This window comes from Engystomops pustulosus, chromosome 8, assembly GCF_040894005.1.
Source record: "Engystomops pustulosus chromosome 8, aEngPut4.maternal, whole genome shotgun sequence".
Lineage (NCBI taxonomy): Eukaryota > Metazoa > Chordata > Amphibia > Anura > Leptodactylidae > Engystomops > Engystomops pustulosus.
Genome location: NC_092418.1, coordinates 126,651,592 through 126,678,221, shown reverse-complemented (window position 1 = coordinate 126,678,221; position 26,630 = coordinate 126,651,592). Strand labels below are relative to the sequence as shown.

General features: G+C 41.4%; 1 protein-coding gene across 2 annotated transcripts in view; it reads right to left on the bottom strand.

The window, feature by feature from the left end:
• Positions 1 to 10,048: 10,048 nt before the first annotated feature.
• CACNB4 (calcium voltage-gated channel auxiliary subunit beta 4) overlaps positions 10,049 to 26,630 on the bottom strand; it is a 194,208-nt gene continuing 177,626 nt past the window's right edge. For both annotated transcript variants that reach the window (XM_072122516.1, XM_072122517.1), the window contains 2 exons: positions 20,072 to 20,257; positions 10,049 to 16,968 (listed from right to left, as the gene is read on the bottom strand). In XM_072122516.1, coding sequence (XP_071978617.1) covers positions 16,708 to 16,968; positions 20,072 to 20,257 — 447 coding nt within the window. In that variant the 3' untranslated portion in view covers positions 10,049 to 16,707. The remainder of the gene's footprint in view (positions 16,969 to 20,071; positions 20,258 to 26,630) is intronic.

Here is a 26,630-nt window from a genome sequence, read left to right as displayed (position 1 = left end):
GTTTGTAAACATTTTGCACATGGTGTGATATATTGCTACTTACGGACCAGCGCCAGAGACCTCTCCTACTCTATAGGAGGACTGGGAGTATCTGCTCTCCCTGCTCCATATTGTCTGAATGATGGAAAGAAGGATATAGAGACCAATACACCGGTAATACATCCAGACTATATGGATTATGTGCAAGGTGGAGCCCCCGGGAGGCAAAAACTAATACCCAGTAACAGTAAGGCCTGAAAACTGATTACAAAAATAAATTAAATAGATCTTTATTTCTATAAAATCACAACTTACTAAAAGCTGCTGCGGGGTCTCAGCTGCAGTAATATATGGAGGAAGATCCTCCCTTCATCTACAAGACTCCGCCTCCTCCGCCCGCAGCTTGGGGGCCTGGGAGCGAGGATTATACACTCAGCGGTATCGAGGGCAGGCAGGAAGGTGGGGGCCCACTCATCTCACCCAATGGTGGGGGCCCTGGGACCTATAATCCGTCTCCTAATCATGGGATAGCACAATGCTAGTGCATGGACAATCAACCTAAGGTCCATACACATAGTGAGCTCTGCTACATCAACCTAAGGCCCATACACATAGTGAGCTCCGCTACATCAACCTAAGGTCCATACACATAGTGAGCTCTGCTACATCAGCCTAAGGTCCATACACATAGTGAGCTCTGCTACATCAGCCTAAGGTCCATACACATAGTGAGCTCCGCTACATCAACCTAAGGTCCATACACATAGTGAGCTCCGCTACATCAGCCTAAGGTCCATACACATAGTGAGCTCTGCTACATCAGCCTAAGGTCCATACACATAGTGAGCTCTGCTACATCAACCTAAGGTCCATACACATAGTGAGCTCTGCTACATCAACCTAAGGTCCATACACATAGTGAGCTCTGCTACATCAGCCTAAGGTCCATACACATAGTGAGCTCTGCTACATCAGCCTAAGCTCCATACACATAGTGAGCTCTGCTACATCAGCCTAAGCTCCATACACATAGTGAGCTCTGCTACATCAGCCTAAGGTCCATACACATAGTGAGCTCCGCTACATCAGCCTAAGCTCCATACACATAGTGAGCTCCGCTACATCAGCCTAAGGCCCATACACATAGTGAGCTCTGCTACATCAGCCTAAGGTCCATACACATAGTGAGCTCTGCTACATCAGCCTAAGGTCCATACACATAGTGAGCTCTGCTACATCAGCCTAAGGTCCATACACATAGTGAGCTCCGCTACATCAGCCTAAGCTCCATACACATAGTGAGCTCTGCTACATCAGCCTAAGGTCCATACACATAGTGAGCTCTGCTACATCAGCCTAAGGTCCATACACATAGTGAGCTCTGCTACATCAGCCTAAGGTCCATACACATAGTGAGCTCCGCTACATCAGCCTAAGCTCCATACACATAGTGAGCTCCGCTACATCAGCCTAAGGTCCATACACATAGTGAGCTCTGCTACATCAGCCTAAGGTCCATACACGTAGTGAGCTCAGCTACATCAACCTAAGGTCCATACACATAGTGAGCTCAGCTACATCAACCTAAGGTCCATACACATAGTGAGCTCTGCTACATCAGCCTAAGCTCCATACACATAGTGAGCTCTGCTACATCAGCCTAAGGTCCATACACATAGTGAGCTCCGCTACATCAACCTAAGGTCCATACACATAGTGAGCTCTGCTACATCAGCCTAAGCTCCATACACATAGTGAGCTCTGCTACATCAGCCTAAGGTCCATACACATAGTGAGCTCTGCTACATCAGCCTAAGGTCCATACACATAGTGAGCTCTGCTACATCAGCCTAAGGTCCATACACATAGTGAGCTCTGCTACATCAGCCTAAGGTCCATACACATAGTGAGCTCCGCTACATCAACCTAAGGTCCATACACATAGTGAGCTCTGCTACATCAGCCTAAGGTCCATACACATAGTGAGCTCTGCTACATCAGCCTAAGGTCCATACACATAGTGAGCTCCGCTACATCAACCTAAGCTCCATACACATAGTGAGCTCTGCTACATCAGCCTAAGGTCCATACACATAGTGAGCTCCGCTACATCAGCCTAAGGTCCATACACATAGTGAGCTCCGCTACATCAGCCTAAGATCCATACACATAGTGAGCTCTGCTACATCAGCCTAAGCTCCATACATATAGTGAGCTCCGCTACATCAGCCTAAGGTCCATACACATAGTGAGCTCTGCTACATCAGCCTAAGGTCCATACACATAGTGAGCTCCGCTACATCAACCTAAGCTCCATACACATAGTGAGCTCTGCTACATCAGCCTAAGGTCCATACACATAGTGAGCTCTGCTACATCAACCTAAGGTCCATACACATAGTGAGCTCTGCTACATCAGCCTAAGGTCCATACACATAGTGAGCTCCGCTACATCAACCTAAGCTCCATACACATAGTGAGCTCTGCTACATCAGCCTAAGATCCATACACATAGTGAGCTCCGCTACATCAGCCTAAGGTCCATACACATAGTGAGCTCTGCTACATCAGCCTAAGATCCATACACATAGTGAGCTCCGCTACATCAGCCTAAGGTCCATACACATAGTGAGCTCTGCTACATCAGCCTAAGGTCCATACACATAGTGAGCTCTGCTACATCAGCCTAAGGTCCATACACATAGTGAGCTCTGCTACATCAGCCTAAGGTCCATACACATAGTGAGCTCAGCTACATCAGCCTAAGCTCCATACACATAGTGAGCTCTGCTACATCAGCCTAAGGCCCATACACATAGTGAGCTCAGCTACATCAGCCTAAGGTCCATACACATAGTGAGCTCCGCTACATCAGCCTAAGGTCCATACACATAGTGAGCTCTGCTACATCAACCTAAGGTCCATACACGTAGTGAGCTCTGCTACATCAGCCTAAGGTCCATACACGTAGTGAGCTCTGCTACATCAGCCTAAGGTCCATACACATAGTGAGCTCTGCTACATCAGCCTAAGATCCATACACATAGTGAGCTCCGCTACATCAGCCTAAGGTCCATACACATAGTGAGCTCTGCTACATCAGCCTAAGGTCCATACACATAGTGAGCACTGCTACATCAGCCTAAGGTCCATACACATAGTGAGCTCAGCTACATCAGCCTAAGGTCCATACACATAGTGAGCTCAGCTACATCAGCCTAAGCTCCATACACATAGTGAGCTCTGCTACATCAGCCTAAGGTCCATACACATAGTGAGCTCTGCTACATCAGCCTAAGGTCCATACACATAGTGAGCTCCGCTACATCAGCCTAAGGTCCATACACATAGTGAGCTCTGCTACATCAGCCTAAGCTCCATACACATAGTGAGCTCCGCTACATCAGCCTAAGCTCCATACACATAGTGAGCTCTGCTACATCAGCCTAAGGTCCATACACATAGTGAGCTCTGCTACATCAGCCTAAGGTCCATACACATAGTGAGCTCTGCTACATCAGCCTAAGGTCCATACACATAGTGAGCTCTGCTACATCAACCTAAGGTCCATACACATAGTGAGCTCTGCTACATCAACCTAAGCTCCATACACATAGTGAGCTCTGCTACATCAGCCTAAGGTCCATACACATAGTGAGCTCTGCTACATCAGCCTAAGGTCCATACACATAGTGAGCTCTGCTACATCAACCTAAGGTCCATACACATAGTGAGCTCTGCTACATCAGCCTAAGGTCCATACACATAGTGAGCCCTGCTACATCAGCCTAAGCTCCATACACATAGTGAGCTCTGCTACATCAACCTAAGGTCCATACACATAGTGAGCTCCGCTACATCAGCCTAAGGTCCATACACATAGTGAGCTCTACTACATCAGCCTAAGGTCCATACACATAGTGAGCTCCGCTACATCAGCCTAAGCTCCATACACATAGTGAGCTCTGCTACATCAGCCTAAGGTCCATACACATAGTGAGCCCTGCTACATCAGCCTAAGCTCCATACACATAGTGAGCTCTGCTACATCAGCCTAAGGTCCATACACATAGTGAGCTCCGCTACATCAGCCTAAGGTCCATACACATAGTGAGCTCTGCTACATCAGCCTAAGGTCCATACACATAGTGAGCTCTGCTACATCAGCCTAAGGTCCATACACATAGTGAGCTCTGCTACATCAGCCTAAGGTCCATACACATAGTGAGCTCCGCTACATCAGCCTAAGGTCCATACACATAGTGAGCTCTGCTACATCAGCCTAAGGTCCATACACATAGTGAGCTCTGCTACATCAGCCTAAGCTCCATACACATAGTGAGCTCCGCTACATCAGCCTAAGGTCCATACACATAGTGAGCTCCGCTACATCAACCTAATGTCCATACACATAGTGAGCTCTGCTACATCAGCCTAAGCTCCATACACATAGTGAGCTCCGCTACATCAGCCTAAGCTCCATACACATAGTGAGCTCTGCTACATCAACCTAAGGTCCATACACATAGTGAGCTCTGCTACATCAGCCTAAGGTCCATACACATAGTGAGCTCCGCTACATCAGCCTAAGCTCCATACACATAGTGAGCTCTGCTACATCAACCTAAGGTCCATACACATAGTGAGCTCCGCTACATCAGCCTAAGGTCCATACACATAGTGAGCTCTGCTACATCAGCCTAAGCTCCATACACATAGTGAGCTCTGCTACATCAGCCTAAGGTCCATACACATAGTGAGCTCTGCTACATCAGCCTAAGGTCCATACACATAGTGAGCTCTGCTACATCAACCTAAGGTCCATACACATAGTGAGCTCTGCTACATCAGCCTAAGCTCCATACACATAGTGAGCTCTGCTACATCAGCCTAAGGTCCATACACATAGTGAGCTCCGCTACATCAGCCTAAGCTCCATACATATAGTGAGCCCTGCTACATCAGCCTAAGGTCCATACACATAGTGAGCTCTGCTACATCAGCCTAAGCTCCATACACATAGTGAGCTCTGCTACATCAACCTAAGGTCCATACACATAGTGAGCTCCGCTACATCAGCCTAAGCTCCATACATATAGTGAGCCCTGCTACATCAGCCTAAGGTCCATACACATAGTGAGCTCTGCTACATCAGCCTAAGCTCCATACACATAGTGAGCTCTGCTACATCAACCTAAGGTCCATACACATAGTGAGCTCTGCTACATCAACCTAAGGTCCATACACATAGTGAGCTCTGCTACATCAGCCTAAGGTCCATACATATAGTGAGCTCTGCTACATTAGCCTAAGGTCCATACACATAGTGAGCTCCGCTACATCAGCCTAAGCTCCATACATATAGTGAGCCCTGCTACATCAGCCTAAGGTCCATACACATAGTGAGCTCTGCTACATCAGCCTAAGCTCCATACATATAGTGAGCTCTGCTACATCAACCTAAGGTCCATACACATAGTGAGCTCTGCTACATCAACCTAAGGTCCATACATATAGTGAGCTCCGCTACATCAGCCTAAGCTCCATACACATAGTGAGCTCCGCTACATCAGCCTAAGCTCCATACACATAGTGAGCTCCGCTACATCAGCCTAAGGTCCATACACATAGTGAGCTCTGCTACATCAACCTAAGGTCCATACACATAGTGAGCTCCGCTACATCAGCCTAAGGTCCATACACATAGTGAGCTCTGCTACATCAGCCTAAGGTCCATACACATAGTGAGCTCTGCTACATCAACCTAAGGTCCATACACATAGTGAGCTCCGCTACATCAGCCTAAGGTCCATACACATAGTGAGCTCTGCTACATCAACCTAAGGTCCATACACATAGTGAGCTCAGCTACATCAGCCTAAGCTCCATACATATAGTGAGCTCTGCTACATCAGCCTAAGGTCCATACACATAGTGAGCTCTGCTACATCAGCCTAAGGTCCATACACATAGTGAGCTCCGCTACATCAGCCTAAGCTCCATACACATAGTGAGCTCTGCTACATCAGCCTAAGGTCCATACACATAGTGAGCTCTGCTACATCAGCCTAAGGTCCATACATATAGTGAGCTCCGCTACATCAGCCTAAGGTCCATACACATAGTGAGCTCTGCTACATCAACCTAAGGTCCATACACATAGTGAGCTCCGCTACATCAGCCTAAGGTCCATACATATAGTGAGCTCTGCTACATCAGCCTAAGGTCCATACATATAGTGAGCTCTGCTACATCAGCCTAAGGTCCATACACATAGTGAGCTCTGCTACATCAGCCTAAGGTCCATACACATAGTGAGCTCTGCTACATCAGCCTAAGGTCCATACACATAGTGAGCTCCGCTACATCAGCCTAAGCTCCATACACATAGTGAGCTCTGCTACATCAGCCTAAGGTCCATACACATAGTGAGCTCTGCTACATCAGCCTAAGGTCCATACACATAGTGAGCTCTGCTACATCAGCCTAAGGTCCATACACATAGTGAGCTCTGCTACATCAGCCTAAGGTCCATACACATAGTGAGCTCTGCTACATCAGCCTAAGGTCCATACACATAGTGAGCTCTGCTACATCAGCCTAAGCTCCATACACATAGTGAGCTCTGCTACATCAGCCTAAGACTCGGGTAATTATGTGGTTTATCGAGGTGAACATAATATTCCCGGAGTATCTAATGTCCTTTCCTCCGGTGTCAGACCTGACAAATATACAGGAAGAGATGATATAACAATGTGCCAAGTGTGCAGAATCAGCAATATGGTAATACTCACAAAAGCCAACAATGATGGGGGTCTGACTTCTGGCGTTCCATATTCCTATTGTTACCCCATCCTTAGGATAAGCTCCCTGCACCCACAGCAGTTACCTGTCACAGCATTTGGATGAGCACTGGGGCTTCTTTACAGCGCTCTACATTCTATAGTGGCTGTGCTTGGTATTACAGCTCAGCCCCATTCATTTTAACAGGCCTGGCTGATCTGTGGGGGTGTCAGACCCCCAAAATTCTAATATTGATGATCTATCCTAGGGAAAGATAAAACAGAAATGTCCCTTTAATGGTTTGTCCCTTGTTTAATTCCCTGCACAGGGGTAACCCAGCTGCGTCACTATCCGTCGCTGTATATGCATGCGCAGCATGAAAAAAACCGCAGTCACTAGTCACCGCACTCGCCGGGGTAGCTACTTTATGAAGCTTATATTATGCCACAGTATAACATCACAGCTCAGTGTGACATCACAGCTCAGTATGACATCACTGCTCAGTATAACATCACAGCTCAGTATGACATGACTGCTCAGTATGACATCACAGCTCAGTATGACATCACAGCTCAGTATGGCATCACAGCTCAGTATGGCATCACAGCTCAGTATGACATCACAGCTCAGTATGACACCACAGCTCAGTATGACACCACAGCTCAGTATGACATCACAGCTCAGTGTGACATCACTGCTCAGTATGACATCACTGCTCAGTATGACATCACAGCTCAGTATGACATCACAGCTCAGTATGACACCACAGCTCAGTATGACACCACAGCTCAGTATGACATCACAGCTCAGTGTGACATCACTGCTCAGTATGACACCACTGCTCAGTATAACATCACAGCTCAGTATGACACCACAGCTCAGTATAACATCACAGCTCAGTATGACATCACAGCTCAGCATGACATCACAGCTCAGTATGACATCACTGCTCAGTATGACATCACAGCTCAGCATGACATCACAGCTCAGCATGGCATCACAGCTCAGCATGACATCACAGCTCAGTATGGCATCACAGCTCAGTATGACATCACAGCTCAGTATGACATCACTGCTCAGTATGACATCACAGCTCAGTATGACATCACAGCTCAGCATGACATCACAGCTCAGCATGACATCACAGCTCAGTATGACATCACTGCTCAGTATGGCATCACTGCTCAGTATGACATCACTGCTCAGTATGACATCACAGCTCAGTATGACATCACTGCTCAGTATGACATCACAGCTCAGTATGACACCACAGCTCAGTATGACATCACAGCTCAGTATGAAACCACAGCTCAGTATGACATCACAGCTCAGTATGACATCACTGCTCAGTATGACATCACAGCTCAGTATGACACCACAGCTCAGTGTGACATCACAGCTCAGTGTGACATCACTGCTCAGTATGACACCACTGCTCAGTATGACATCACAGCTCAGTATGACACCACAGCTCAGTATAACATCACAGCTCAGTATGACATCACAGCTCAGTATGACATCACAGCTCAGTATGACATCACAGCTCAGCATGACATCACAGCTCAGTATGACATCACAGCTCAGTATGACATCACAGCTCAGTATGGCATCACAGCTCAGTATAACATCACAGCTCAGTATGACATCACTGCTCAGTATGACATCACAGCTCAGTATGACATCACAGCTCAGTGTGACATCACAGCTCAGTGTGACATCACAGCTCAGTATGACATCACAGCTCAGCATGACATCACAGCTCAGCATGACATCACAGCTCAGCATGACATCACTGCTCAGTATGGCATCACTGCTCAGTATGACATCACTGCTCAGTATGACATCACAGCTCAGTATGACATCACAGCTCAGTATGACATCACTGCTCAGTATGACATCACAGCTCAGTATGACACCACAGCTCAGTATGACATCACAGCTCAGTGTGACATCACTGCTCAGTGTGACATCACAGCTCAGTATGACATCACAGCTCAGTATGACATCACTGCTCAGTATGACATCACAGCTCAGTATGAAACCACAGCTCAGTATGACATCACAGCTCAGTATGACATCACAGCTCAGTATGACATCACTGCTCAGTATGACATCACAGCTCAGTATGGCATCACAGCTCAGTATGACATCACAGCTCAGTATGACACCACAGCTCAGTATGACATCACTGCTCAGTATGACATCACTGCTCAGTATGACACCACAGCTCAGCATGACATCACTGCTCAGTATGACATCACTGCTCAGTATGACATCACTGCTCAGTATGACATCACAGCTCAGTATGACATCACTGCTCAGTATGACATCACAGCTCAGTATGACACCACAGCTCAGTATGACACCACAGCTCAGTATGACATCACAGCTCAGTATGAAACCACAGCTCAGTATGACATCACAGCTCAGTATGACATCACAGCTCAGTATGACATCACTGCTCAGTATGACATCACAGCTCAGTATGGCATCACAGCTCAGTATGACATCACAGCTCAGTATGACACCACAGCTCAGTATGACATCACTGCTCAGTATGACATCACTGCTCAGTATGACACCACAGCTCAGTATGACATCACAGCTCAGTATGGCATCACAGCTCAGTATGACATCACTGCTCAGTATGACATCACAGCTCAGTATGACACCACAGCTCAGTATGACATCACAGCTCAGTATGAAACCACAGCTCAGTATGACATCACAGCTCAGTATGACATCACTGCTCAGTATGACATCACAGCTCAGTATGACACCACAGCTCAGTATGACACCACTGCTCAGTATGACATCACTGCTCAGTATGACATCACAGCTCAGTATGGCATCACTGCTCAGTATGACATCACAGCTCAGTATGACACCACTGCTCAGTATGACACCACAGCTCAGTATGACATCACAGCTCAGTATGACATCACTGCTCAGTATGACATCACTGCTCAGTATGACATCACTGCTCAGTATGACATCACAGCTCAGTATGACATCACAGCTCAGTATGGCATCACTGCTCAGTATGACATCACAGCTCAGTATGACACCACTGCTCAGTATGACACCACAGCTCAGTATGACATCACAGCTCAGTATGACATCACTGCTCAGTATGACATCACTGCTCAGTATGACATCACTGCTCAGTATGACATCACAGCTCAGTATGACATCACAGCTCAGTATGACATCACTGCTCAGTATGACATCACTGCTCAGTATGACATCACTGCTCAGTATGACATCACAGCTCACAAAAACTTTTCCCTTCTTCCAAGTTCATCCAGTGGATATAAAGCCGCGTGTGGTGCGGTAGTGCGGGGCGTGACCCTGTGGTCCTTGGGGTTTAATACTAAAGGTCCTACCACAAGTCCTCGGAGGACGGAAACAAATCAGAAAAAAGGAATCATTCGCACGTAGACATCTCCCTTATGAGACAGACCTGCAGCCAATCACAGAGCCAGTGAGGGTGCGGCGGTACCTGGTGTCCTGGGGGGCCCCCACCCCCATTGCCGGACCATTAGTGGGATATGAGAATTCTTGGGCCCTGGCACAGATTTTGCTTTTGTGTGTAAAGTTTAACCCCTTCTGCGTGTAACAAACAGGCCGGCAAATATAGGGTTACCACGGACCACCGTAATCACATGACTGCGTATCAACCGGGTGCATTAACCTATTCAGTGCTGGAGTGCTACCGACATGATAAAAAGGCCGTTAAGGCAAAGAAATAGGTTTCTTCTTACACCGTCCCGTGAGACGTTACTAAAGATTCCCAACACATACAGCACATATATGATATGATATAGGTGAGGCTTCCGTACATTATCCCCAACACATACAGCACATATATGATATGATATAGGTGAGGCTTCCGTACATTATCCGGGCAGCTCCATGTCTATCATCTACCAGGGCCCGGGATGTGATAGAGGTCACTCCGATTTATGGTTTATCCGCTACGTTAGGGGCTGTGGCCCAGAATCCATAAGTGAAGCTTCTATAGACCGTCAGTAATGGCCGCCGGCTGTGTGGTCAGAGAGCACCTTGTTATTCTACATCCAGCCTGCGGGGGCGCTGCAGGGAATGCTGCTGTCACGTTCCTTCACAGATTACAGGAATCTAATCCCTGGGATTGATGGAAGCAGCAGCTCAATCCATGAATCTGGAAAACCTTTGGGGCCTCGGGTAAAATCTTCATCTTATGTTACTCCGGTTTGTCCCTAATGAATTTTTTCCCACTTAAAATCTGCTTAATAGAGCAAACTGAAATAAAAGGTCACATGACTGGTTGTCAAGGATTCACTGACTAATTAATACATTATTTTACATGTTGATATGAACTAGCCAATCACAAGTCAATTAGGTTTTCTGCTCAAATTTGATTGGACGTAGCAGGTATAAGGGTGACAGTATTTGGGCTGGACTTTTTTATGTCTTACTGCCTTATTAATCAGATTTTTGCAACACTATTAAAGGAAATCTCCAGGGAGATTACTCATAGATCCGTGCACCGTGACTGTGGGAATCTTCTCATATTTGTTATCCATGACCCCTACCTTTTAACATCAACTTGTAAAATTATGCTAATGAGCCTTAAAGGCTTTTGGGGGCGTTACCAGAGCCTCTTTATGCTGTAGCTTCACATGCTTTTACACTGTCTCCCCTTTAGCCTCTCTCACCTCCATCTGCCTGATGTAATCTCACACAGTGGGAGGGGGAAGTGCTCTTGCACAGTGTAACAGCCTGTGAAGCCCCCACCACCCTGTTATGTCTTCAGCTAAATTTACAAATAACAATTCTAATACGACTAAAATCGGAGCAACATCGTAATGGATGTGTTTTCATATGACAAGTGGCCAAATATATCAGCTGGTAACTGAAATAACAGCATTTGTGACCAGCCAATAAATAGTAAGAAATCTGACAGAGAAATATACAATACACATGGGGGCAGATTTACTTACCCGGTCCATTCGCCATCCAGCGGTGCGTTCTCTGCACTGGATCCGGGTCCGGCCGGGATTTATTAAGGCAGTTCCTCCGCCGTCCACCAGGTGGCGCTGCTGCGCTGAAAAGCATCGGAGCGCACTGGAGTTCACCGAGCCGGGCTGAGTGAAGGTAAGTGCAATTTTCGGGATAGGTCACCATGAAAAATCTGCTCAGCTCCTCCGGCTCTATAACAGGCTGCCTGCAGATAGGACACTATGTACAATCTGCTCAGCTCCTCCTGCTCTTTAACATGCTGCCTGCAGATAGGACACTATGTACAATGTGCTCAGCTCCTCCTGCTCTATAACATGCTGCCTACAGATAGGACACTATGTACAATGTGCTCAGCTCCTCCTGCTCTATAACATGCTGCCTGCAGATAGGACACTATGTACAATCTGCTCAGTTCCTCCTGCTCTATAACATGCTATCTGCAGATAGGACACTATGTACAATGTGCTCAGCTCCTCCTGCTCTATAACATGCTGCCTGCAGATAGGACACTATGTACAATCTGCTCAGCTCCTCCTGCTCTATAACATGCTGCCTGCAGATAGGACACTATGTACAATCTGCTCAGCTCCTCCTTCTCTATAACATGCTGCCTGCAGGTAGGACACTACGTACAATCTGCTCAGCTCCTCCGGCTCTATAACAGGCTGCCTGCAGATAGGACACTACGTACAATGTGCTCAGCTCCTCCTGCTCTATAACATGCTGCCTACAGATAGGACACTATGTACAATGTGCTCAGCCCCCCTGCTCTATAACATGCTGCCTGCAGATAGGGCACTATGTACAATCTGCTCAGCTCCTCCTGCTCTATAACATGGTGCCTGCAGATAGGACACTATGTACAATGTGCTCAGCTCCTCCTGCTCTATAACATGCTGCCTGCAGATAGGACACTATATACAATCTGCTCAGCTCCTCCTGCTCTATAACATGCTGCCTGCAGATAGGACACTACGTACAATCTGCTCAGCTCCTCCTGCTCTTTAACATGCTGCCTGCAGATAGGACACTATGTACAATGTGCTCAGCTCCTCCTGCTCTATAACATGCTGCCTACAGATAGGACACTATGTACAATGTGCTCAGCTCCTCCTGCTCTATAACATGCTGCCTGCAGATAGGACACTATGTACAATCTGCTCAGTTCCTCCTGCTCTATAACATGCTATCTGCAGATAGGACACTATGTACAATGTGCTCAGCTCCTCCTGCTCTATAACATGCTGCCTGCAGATAGGACACTATGTACAATCTGCTCAGCTCCTCCTGCTCTATAACATGCTGCCTGCAGATAGGACACTATGTACAATCTGCTCAGCTCCTCCTTCTCTATAACATGCTGCCTGCAGGTAGGACACTACGTACAATCTGCTCAGCTCCTCCGGCTCTATAACAGGCTGCCTGCAGATAGGACACTACGTACAATGTGCTCAGCTCCTCCTGCTCTATAACATGCTGCCTACAGATAGGACACTATGTACAATCTGCTCAGCTCCTCCTGCTCTATAACATGCTGCCTGCAGATAGGACACTATGTACAATCTGCTCAGCTCCTCCTGCTCTATAACATGGTGCCTGCAGATAGGACACTATGTACAATCTGCTCAGCTCCTCCTGCTCTATAACATGCTGCCTGCAGGTAGGACACTATGTACAATCTGCTCAGCTCCTCCTGCTCTATAACATGCTGCCTGCAGATAGGACACTATGTACAATCTGCTCAGCTCATCCTGCTCTATAACATGCTGCCTGCAGATAGGACACTATGTACAATCTGCTCAGCTCCTCCTGCTCTATAACATGCTGCCTGCAGATAGGACACTATGTACAATCTGCTCAGCTCCTCCTGCTCTATAACATGCTGCCTGCAGATAGGACACTATGTACAATGTGCTCAGCTCCTCCTGCTCTATAACATCCTGCCTGCAGATAGGACACTATGTACAATCTGCTCAGCTCCTCCTGCTCTATAACATGCTGCCTGCAGATAGGACACTATGTACAATCTGCTCAGCTCATCCTGCTCTATAACATGCTGCCTGCAGATAGGACACTATGTACAATGTGCTCAGCCCCCCTGCTCTATAACATGCTGCCTGCAGATAGGACACTATGTACAATCTGCTCAGCTCCTCCTGCTCTATAACATGCTGCCTGCAGATAGGACACTATGTACAATCTGCTCAGCTCCTCCTTCTCTATAACATGCTGCCTGCAGGTAGGACACTACGTACAATCTGCTCAGCTCCTCCGGCTCTATAACAGGCTGCCTGCAGATAGGACACTACGTACAATGTGCTCAGCTCCTCCTGCTCTATAACATGCTGCCTACAGATAGGACACTATGTACAATGTGCTCAGCCCCCCTGCTCTATAACATGCTGCCTGCAGATAGGGCACTATGTACAATCTGCTCAGCTCCTCCTGCTCTATAACATGGTGCCTGCAGATAGGACACTATGTACAATCTGCTCAGCTCCTCCTGCTCTTTAACATGCTGCCTGCAGATAGGACACTATGTACAATGTGCTCAGCTCCTCCTGCTCTATAACATGCTGCCTACAGATAGGACACTATGTACAATGTGCTCAGCTCCTCCTGCTCTATAACATGCTGCCTGCAGATAGGACACTATGTACAATCTGCTCAGTTCCTCCTGCTCTATAACATGCTATCTGCAGATAGGACACTATGTACAATGTGCTCAGCTCCTCCTGCTCTATAACATGCTGCCTGCAGATAGGACACTTCATACAATCTTCTCTGCTCCTCCTGCTCTATAACATGCTGCCTGCAGATAGGACACTTCATACAATCTTCTCTGCTCCTCCTGCTCTATAACATGCTGCCTGCAGATAGGACACTTCATACAATCTTCTCTGCTCCTCCTGCTCTATAACATGCTGCCTGCAGATAGGACACTATGTACAATCTGCTCAGCTCCTCCTGTTCTATAACATGCTGCTTGCAGATAGGACACTATGTACAATCTGCTCAGCTCCTCCTGTTCTATAACATGCTGCTTGCAGATAGGACACTATGTACAATCTGCTCAGCTCCTCCTGCTCTATAACATGCTGCCTGCAGATAGGACACTATGTACAATGTGCTCAGCTCCTCCTGCTCTATAACATGCTGCCTGCAGATAGGACACTATGTACAATCTGCTCAGCTCCTCCTCCTCTATAACATGCTGCCTGCAGATAGGACACTATGTACAATCTGCTCAGCTCCTCCTGTTCTATAACATGCTGCTTGCAGATAGGACACTATGTACAATCTGCTCAGCTCCTCCTGCTCTATAACATGCTGCCTGCAGATAGGACACTATGTACAATCTGCTCAGCTCCTCCTGTTCTATAACATGCTGCTTGCAGATAGGACACTATGTACAATCTGCTCAGCTCCTCCTCCTCTATAACATGCTGCCTGCAGATAGGACACTATGTACAATCTGCTCAGCTCCTCCTGTTCTATAACATGCTGCTTGCAGATAGGACACTATGTACAATCTGCTCAGCTCCTCCTGCTCTATAACATGATGCCTGCAGATAGGACACTGTGTACAATCTGCTCCGCTCCTCCTGCTCTATAATATGCTTATGACAGATTGGAATTCATGCTGAACATGACTGGCCCTGTTGCCTGTGAAGAAGGTTTGGAGCTTCTGTATCAGGACCATGATGCTCCTACAGCCATAAGATCTATAAAGATGTCAGACAAAGCTTCGTCCTGAAATCTGCTATTTTATACCAGAAACACGTTGCACTTACATTTTTTGCATTTTGAATAGAAAATGTGATATTTTGTAGTAACTGAGTAACATTGTGTAATACACTGTATATTGTCTGCTACAATGTGACCTCATCATTGCTACACAATGTAATATTATTGTGTTATATATTTTCCTGGATTTCTATTCTCATTGCTATGAATCTGTTTTATTCTATAGTAATAATAAATGTATAGCGAGTTCCTCATTCCCGTCCGTCCCGCCCATCATCCTGCGCAGGTTATTTCACTCACGTAGACTTTCCAGTCAATTTACCCAAATTCCAACAAGAATTGGCTTTAGAAATTGGTTCCAACTGGAACTGTTGTTTTGGAAATTTCCCAGTGCAGGAAATTGTTCCTATACCCGAAAACAGAAGTGACCTACTAAAATCCTCAAAAACCGTGGGCCAAGACACGAATCTCCTCACGTCTCCCACGTTTACTGCAATGGAAGGTCAACTGGAAAGGTCCCACATGTATCATGGCTACCGACAACCACTGGTCCCATCCCCAGCGGGGAAACCCCATTGTGCTTCTTCTTTCCCCTTACGTGGCCCTCGTGTCATATTTTATAGGGTTTTCTATGGATAGTTGAGTCCTTTGATGACCACAAAGATGCTACTAAATTGTTGGCTCTCGCCTGAACAGCTACTAATGGCGTCATTAGAAAGTCTAATATCACATAAGAAACATCCATCATCAACCTCAACCCATTAGTAGACTTATCCATGCTAGGACTGCTTGGAAGCCCCACCCCCGAACAAGTCACTTTGCAGGTACCGCCCATGCTTAACTGGACTGTTTCATTAAACCTCATGCAGAGAGATCTCCGAGACTTCAACGGCCCAGGTTATCGAGAAGAAAAGTGGAGGACCCCTGCCCCGGGCGACACAATGGATGTGTGATAATCCGACTGCTCAAATGTCAAAGCAAAAAATGGCACAATAAATCTCTGGCTACACGGATACACTGATGGGGCGGAGAAGCGTTTCACCTGTGATGTGGATTTGTAAATGTCGCTGTCTGACCTGCAATGCATAACAAATCAATGCACTGGAAGTTTCCCGGACACCGAACCGGTCACTGACCAATATCTTTTTTCTTTTTTGATTTTTTTTTTCTTAAGTTCCAAAAAAAAAAAACCCCTCAAAGCCTGTGCCGGGAGTCATGGCTGTACCCCCCCGGGGAGCCGCGGTTCCGATGAGGCTTATACGTGTCCTGGTACGAGTCGGAATACTCTTCTTCCACTAGAGGATAATGGTCACGACTGTGCTGGGAACTGGAAGACAAGCGGTTCCTGCTTTTCCGAGCTCTTTCGTTGTGATAATTTTCATCCGAGGTCATTAAACTTCTTCTTTCGATGGGAGAATTTTCGGTCGAGTGGTTACTGTGCCTCATGCGTTGGCCCTGAAAATAGTAAAGGAACGAAAAGTTTGTCTTAGAAGTAACTCAAGTCGTCTTCTCCGCTGCACTACATGTGGGGTGTAAATAGGATATGGCAACGTTTACCTTAAAGGGGTTGTCCCAACTTAGTCAGTCATCCCCTGGAAGAAGCTCCTGAGACTGAAGCCTATGGTCTGGGAACGCAGGGACATTGGGACCGGCTCCCTGGAGCAGTATTGTGCTTCACTTTAAAAGGGTTTCCCAACTTAGTAAGTTATCCCCTATCCATGGGATATGGGATAATAAAGTGATTAATGGGGGTCCAACTGCCAGGACCCCCACCAGTCATGAGAATGGGACCCCCTACCGGTCATGAGAATGGCACCCCCACCGCTCATGAGAATGGGACCCCCTGTGGTTCATGAGAATGGGACCCCCACCGGTCATGAGAATGGGACCCCCACCGGTCATGAGAATGGGACCCCCACCGGTCATGAGAATGGGACCCCCTATGGGTCATGAGAATGGGACCCCCTACCGATCATGAGAATGGCACCCCCACCGGTCATGAGATTGGGACCCCCACTGATCATGAGAATGGGACCCCCTATGGGTCATGAGAGTGGGACCCCCACCGGTCATGAGAATGGGACCCCCTATGGGTCATGAGAATGGCACCCCCACCGGTCATGAGAATGGGACCCCCACCGGTCATGAGAATGGGACCCCCACCGGTCATGAGAATGGGACCCCCACCGGTCATGAGAATGGGACCCCCTACCGGTCATGAGAATGGCACCCCCACCGGTCATGAGAATGGGACCCCCACCGGTCATGAGAATGGGACCCCCTATGGGTCATGAGAATGGGACCCCCTACCGGTCATGAGAATGGGACCCCCACCGGTCATGAGAATGGGACCCCCTATGGGTCATGAGAATGGGACCCCCTACCGGTCATGAGAATGGCACCCCCACCGGTCATGAGATTGGGACCCCCACCGGTCATGAGAGTGGGACACCCTGTCACCTGGAGAACAGATGTCCTATTCCCACGTATCCTGTAGTATGGGAATGTTGAAATTACCGAGCACAGCACTGGGGTATCTCCAGGACTCACATAGTGAATGGAGCAGCAGGACAAATGCTCGACCTTATACTCCACCCAAAATATGAACAGAACCCCCCCATTCTTTGGATCACTGGCGGTCCCCTTCTTATGATGACTGGGGGTCCTGTTCTTCTGATGACTGGGAGTCCCATTCTCATGATCACTGGGGGTTTTGTTCCTGTAATCACTGGGGGTCCCCTTCTTATGATGACTGGGGGTCCCCTTCTTATGATGACTGGGGGTCCTGTTCTTATGATCACTGGGGGTTTTGTTCCTGTAATCACTGGGGGTCCCCTTCTTATGATGACTGGGGGTCCTGTTCTTCTGATGACTGGGAGTCCCATTCTCATGATCACTGGGGGTTTTGTTCCTGTAATCACTGGGGGTCCCCTTCTTATGATGACTGGGGGTCCTGTTCTTATGATGACTGGGGGTCCCATTCTCATGATCACTGGGGGTTTTGTTCCTGTAATCACTGGGGGTCCCATTCTCATGATCACTGGGGGTTTTGTTCCTGTAATCACTGGGGGTCCTAGCAGTCGGACCATCACCAATCATCTTGTTATCCCCTTCTACCAACTCCAGTATCACTCCAAAAGAACGAGTAGAGAATAAATGCTCTTTTATCTTTATGCAGATGATGTTTTTGGTGCTCCAGGGGCGGGTCCATGGCTGGAGGTGCACCACATCGTCTTACTACATCTCCTTTCTCTATTAAGATCTAATCATTGGTTCACGGAGAAACTAAGTTGCATAAAGATAAAATCTTAATTTTCTCTAAAATGACAGAAAATAAGGAAAGGTTTATATATATATGAAAAGCTTATGGAGTCCTACATAACTTAGCCTTAGATATGGAGGATGCCCCAGCATTGCCCGCAAGCCATGCACATCCGCACGGTGTCCTCCTCACCGCTTCCCGCTCCGTTATCTGGATATTTCGGCTCCTTAGGATTAGACATTTCCTGACATATATTTGGATATGTAAATGCTAAAAATGATGTAAACAGAACCGAACATCATTTCCAAGGGATTCCTCCCAAATTACAGGAAGTAGGATTTACTATCTCTCGCCACTGATTGGCTGCGGGGGATACGGTCCGGTCATCTGTAAACGGATCTCGGGACCTCCAGATGAGTTCTGGCATCCGGACATGATGGAACTCATTGATGGTCGGTTTTTACACTTAACCGAATACCATTCATATCCCAAGTCCAGATGCTGAACCTGAACACCCGCCGGTATCACGAGACCCGTAAAAGCTGCCCGCGGCTAGAAGCCGTCACTGTCTAACAGGCAATAGTAGCCGGCACCGTGCTAAAGTGAACCTGTCACCAGGAAAGTCATTTTTAGCTGATGGCAGGTTCCAATAGTTTCTGCTGATCATTTTAAAAATGACTGTCAGCTTTCTGAATCATTTGAGTACTTTATAAAAGTTTTCTTCACATTACCTGTCTTCCTGTCAGCAGCATGTGGTGAGTCCCAGGAGAGAGGGGCAGCTGCAGCCTGTGTCTCCTCATGCATCTTCCTCTCTACCACACCATCTCCCCCCTCCCCTGCTGCTCACTGCACATGCCAAGAATTGGGGAGGGAGCTGGATGAGTGTGGATGAGAGGAGACATAGGCTGCTGCTACCCCTCCCCAGGGACTCACCACACGCTGCTAGTAGGGAGTCTGGTAATGTAAAATAAACCTTTATAAAGTACTGGAATGATGAGAAAGGCATTTCTCTATAGGAAGCTGTCCTGGTGACAAGTTCACTTGGCGCACACAGCATTTAAAGGGTTAACAGCCACCATCGATGCGGACAGTAATTGGGAGTGTGACCGGCCGGTTTCATCCTGAACACTGAACCCGAACCCAGACTTAAGGCTGAAGTTTTGGAACCAGAACCCACAGGGTTTGGCACAGAACCCGAACATTGCGTTTCGAGCTGGAATCCATCCTCACTGGAAGTGCTATGGGATCCAGTTAGCGGTCCTAAGGGTAGGTTCTGTGTAGAGATAAGGTAATGACCTGCAGTCCAGAGATGGCGGTGGGGTATGATGTGAGAGCCGTGCTTCCCAGATTCCTTCCCAGAAGAGGAGTCATGGGGGTGCTGCTCGTGGTGTGCGTGGCCCTCCAATACGCTTCCAGATAATCCGCCAAGTGCTCGCAGGCGTCTTCCAGCTGATTCTCATCCAAAATGACATCAAACATTTCCTATTCACCAATAAAAGTGCAGATTGTAAATCTCTCTACAGCGTCTTCCTCCTCACCCATCCCGTCTCCTGACAGCTTCATAAATACTAACATCTATTATTTCTGCAGCTGCAGTGAGTGGGAGCTGAGGCCGGCCTGGGCAGACTATGCAATGCTAGGGGCTCCCATTGGCCACTGAGGCCCTGAAGAAGCTGCACTTTGACGCTTTAATATAGAAGCCACTAGGGGGAGCTGGATGCAATGGGATTATACAACTTCTGGCAGCCGTATGCATTCCTATGCACTGAGCTCCCCCTAGTGGTGGCTCCCCTGATTGTTAAATTATACATAGGTGTAATGGGAGATTCATCAATTGTATAACTGGTATAAATGCATCAAAAATAGGGGTGTTCAGCATCTCAGTAAAGAGGCGCATCTGTGGTTATCATGGGAAGGGGCCTCCTTTAATGCCATGAAGCTCATACTTTTCTGCATGGAGTTTATGAGAACAATAAAAATCCTCATTCTGTCATTCTGTGCTGATTTTATCCATCGCATGTGGATGGGAGGAGGAAGGTTTTGTAGGTTGTCAAATCTTCCACATACTGTATATATATTGTATATATTGTACATACTGTGTATATTGTATATATTGTGTATATTGTGTATACTGTGTATATTGTATATATTGTGTATATTGTGTATACTGTGTATATTGTATATATTGTGTATATTGTATATATTGTGTATATTGTATATATTGTGTATATTGTGTATATTGTGTATATTGTGTATATTGTATATATTGTATATACTGTATATATTGTGTGTATACTGTGTATATTGTGTATATTGTATATACTGTATATATTGTGTGTATACTGTGTATATTGTATATATTGTGTATACTGTATATATTGTGTATACTGTATATATTGTGTATATTGTATATATTGTATATATTGTGTATATTGTATATATTGTGTATATTGTATATATTGTATATACTGTATATATTGTGTATATTGTATATATTGTATATATTGTGTATATTGTGTATATTGTGTATATTGTATATATTGTATATATTGTGTATATTGTATATATTGTATATACTGTATATATTGTGTATACTGTATATATTGTGTATATTGTATATATTGTATATATTGTGTATATTGTATATATTGTGTATATTGTATATATTGTATATATTGTATATATTGTATATACTGTATATACTGTGTATATTGTATATATTGTGTATACTGTATATATTGTATATATTGTACATACTGTGTATATTGTATATATTGTGTATATTGTGTATACTGTGTATATTGTATATATTGTGTATATTGTGTATACTGTGTATATTGTATATATTGTGTATACTGTATATATTGTGTATACTGTATATATTGTGTATATTGTGTATATTGTATATATTGTGTATATTGTATATATTGTATATATTGTGTATATTGTATATATTGTATATATTGTGTATATTGTATATACTGTATATATTGTGTATATTGTATATACTGTATATATTGTGTATATTGTATATATTGTGTATATTGTGTATATTGTATATATTGTATATATTGTGTATATTGTGTATACTGTATATATTGTATATATTGTATATACTGTATATATTGTATATACTGTATATATTGTACATACTGTATATATTGTACATACTGTATATATTGTGTATACTGTGTATATTGTATATATTGTGTATATTGTGTATATTGTGTATACTGTATATATTGTGTATACTGTATATATTGTGTATATTGTATATATTGTGTATATTGTATATACTGTATATATTGTGTATACTGTATATATTGTGTATACTGTGTATATTGTGTATACTGTATATATTGTGTATATTGTATATATTGTGTATATTGTATATACTGTGTATATTGTATATATTGTATATATTGTGTATATTGTATATATTGTGTATACTGTATATATTGTATATATTGTGTATACTGTATATATTGTATATACTGTGTATATTGTATATACTGTATATATTGTGTATACTGTATATATTGTGTATACTGTGTATATTGTATATACTGTATATATTGTGTATATTGTATATATTGTATATACTGTATATAGTGTGTATATTGTACATACTGTGTATATTGTGTATATTGTATATATTGTATATATTGTGTATACTGTATATATTGTATATACTATGTATATTGTATATACTGTATATATTGTGTATACTGTATATATTGTGTATACTGTGTATATTGTGTATACTGTATATATTGTGTATACTGTATATATTGTACATACTGTGTATATTGTATATACTGTATATATTGTGTATATTGTATATACTGTATATATTGTGTATACTGCGTATATTGTGTATACTGTGTATATTGTGTATATTGTGTATATTGTATATATTGTGTATATTGTATATACTGTATATATTGTGTATATTGTATATATTGTATATACTGTATATAGTGTGTATATTGTACATACTGTGTATATTGTGTATATTGTATATATTGTGTATATTGTGTATACTGTATATATTGTATATACTGTATATATTGTATATATTGTATATATTGTGTATATTGCATATATTGTATATATTGTATATACTGTGTATATTGTATATACTGTATATATTGTACATATTGTATATATTGTGTATATTGTATATATTGTATATACTGTATATATTGTACATATTGTATATATTGTATATATTGTATATATTGTGTATATTGTATATACTGTATATATTGTGTATACTGTATATATTGTGTATATTGTGTATATTGTATATATTGTGTATATTGTATATATTGTATATATTGTATATACTGTGTATATTGTATATATTGTATATACTGTATATATTGTACATATTGTATATATTGTGTATATTGTATATACTGTATATATTGTGTATATTGTATATACTGTATATATTGTATATACTGTATATATTGTGTATATTGTATATATTGTGTATATTGTATATATTGTATATATTGTGTATATTGTGTATATTGTATATACTGTATATATTGTGTATATTGTATATACTGTTTATATTGTGTTTACTGTATATATTGTGTATACTGTGTATATTGTATATACTGTATATATTGAATATACTGTTTATATTGTGTTTACTGTATATATTGTGTATACTGTATATACTGTATATATTGTGTATATTGTATATATTGTATATACTGTATATATTGTGTATATTGTATATACTGTATATATTGTGTATATTGTATATATTGTATATACTGTATATAGTGTGTATATTGTACATACTGTGTATATTGTGTATATTGTATATATTGTGTATATTGTGTATATTGTATATATTGTATATACTGTATATATTGTGTATATTGTATATATTGTATATACTGTATATATTGTATATACTGTATATATTGTATATACTGTGTATATTGTATATATTGTATATACTGTATATATTGTGTATATTGTATATACTGTATATATTGTATATACTGTATATATTGTGTATACTGTGTATATTGTGTATACTGTTTATATTGTGTTTACTGTATATATTGTGTATACTGTATATATTGTATATATTGTGTATACTGTATATATTGTGTATACTGTATATATTGTGTATATTGTACATACTGTGTATATTGTATATACTGTATATATTGTGTATACTGTGTATATTGTGTATACTGTATATATTGTGTATACTGTATATATTGTATATACTGTATATATTGTGTATATTGTACATACTGTGTATATTGTATATATTGTGTATATTGTGTATATTGTATATATTGTGTATATTGTATATACTGTATATATTGTGTATATTGTATATATTGTATATACTGTATATATTGTGTATACTGCGTATATTGTATATATTGTGTATATTGTGTATATTGTGTATATTGTATATATTGTGTATATTGTATATACTGTATATATTGTGTATATTGTATATATTGGATATATTGTGTATATTGTATATATTGTATATACTGTATATATTGTGTATATTGTATATATTGTGTATATTGTATATACTGTGTATATTGTACATACTGTGTATATTGTGTATATTGTATATATTGTGTATATTGTGTATATTGTATATATTGTGTATATTGTATATACTGTATATATTGTGTATATTGTATATATTGTATATACTGTATATAGTGTGTATATTGTACATACTGTGTATATTGTGTATATTGTATATATTGTGTATATTGTGTATATTGTATATATTGTATATACTGTATATATTGTGTATATTGTATATATTGTATATACTGTGTATATTGTATATATTGTATATACTGTATATATTGTGTATATTGTATATATTGTATATATTGTATATACTGTATATATTGTATATACTGTGTATATTGTATATATTGTATATACTGTATATATTGTGTATATTGTATATACTGTATATATTGTATATACTGTATATATTGTGTATACTGTGTATATTGTATATACTGTTTATATTGTGTTTACTGTATATATTGTGTATACTGTGTATATTGTATATACTGTATATATTGTGTATACTGTATATATTGTATACATTGTGTATATTGTATATACTGTATATAGTGTGTATATTGTACATACTGTGTATATTGTGTATATTGTGTATATTGTATATACTGTATATATTGTAGATACTGTGTATATTGTATATATTGTATATACTGTATATATTGTGTATATTGTATATACTGTATATATTGTATATACTGTATATATTGTGTATACTGTGTATATTGTGTATACTGTTTATATTGTGTTTACTGTATATATTGTGTATACTGTATATATTGTATATATTGTATATACTGTATATACTGTGTATATTGTATATACTGTATATATTGTGTATACTGTATATATTGTGTATACTGTATATATTGTGTATATTGTACATACTGTGTATATTGTATATACTGTATATATTGTGTATACTGTGTATATTGTGTATACTGTATATATTGTGTATATTGTACATACTGTGTATATTGTATATATTGTGTATATTGTATATATTGTGTATATTGTATATATTGTGTATATTGTATATATTGTATATACTGTGTATATTGTATATACTGTATATATTGTGTATACTGTATATATTGTGTATACTGTATATATTGTGTATATTGTACATACTGTGTATATTGTATATACTGTATATATTGTGTATACTGTGTATATTGTGTATACTGTATATATTGTGTATACTGTATATATTGTATATACTGTATATATTGTGTATATTGTACATACTGTGTATATTGTATATATTGTGTATATTGTGTATATTGTATATATTGTGTATATTGTATATATTGTGTATATTGTATATATTGTGTATACTGTGTATATTGTATATACTGTATATATTGTGTATATTGTACATACTGTGTATATTGTATATATTGTGTATATTGTATATATTGTGTATATACTGTATATATTGTGTATACTGTATATATTGTGTATACTGTATATATTGTGTATATTGTACATACTGTGTATATTGTATATACTGTATATATTGTGTATACTGTGTATATTGTGTATACTGTATATATTGTGTATACTGTATATATTGTATATACTGTATATATTGTGTATATTGTACATACTGTGTATATTGTATATATTGTGTATATTGTGTATATTGTATATATTGTGTATATTGTATATATTGTGTATACTGTGTATATTGTATATACTGTATATATTGTGTATATTGTACATACTGTGTATATTGTACATATTGTGTATATTGTATATATTGTGTATATTGTATATATTGTGTATATTGTACATACTGTGTATATTGTATATATTGTGTATATTGTATATATTGTGTATATTGTATATATTGTGTATACTGTGTATATTGTATATACTGTATATATTGTGTATATTGTACATACTGTGTATATTGTATATATTGTGTATATTGTATATATTGTGTATATTGTATATATTGTATATACTGTGTATATTGTATATACTGTATATATTGTGTATACTGTATATATTGTGTATACTGTATATATTGTGTATATTGTACATACTGTGTATATTGTATATACTGTATATATTGTGTATACTGTGTATATTGTGTATACTGTATATATTGTGTATACTGTATATATTGTATATACTGTATATATTGTGTATATTGTACATACTGTGTATATTGTATATATTGTGTATATTGTGTATATTGTATATATTGTGTATATTGTATATATTGTGTATATTGTATATATTGTATATACTG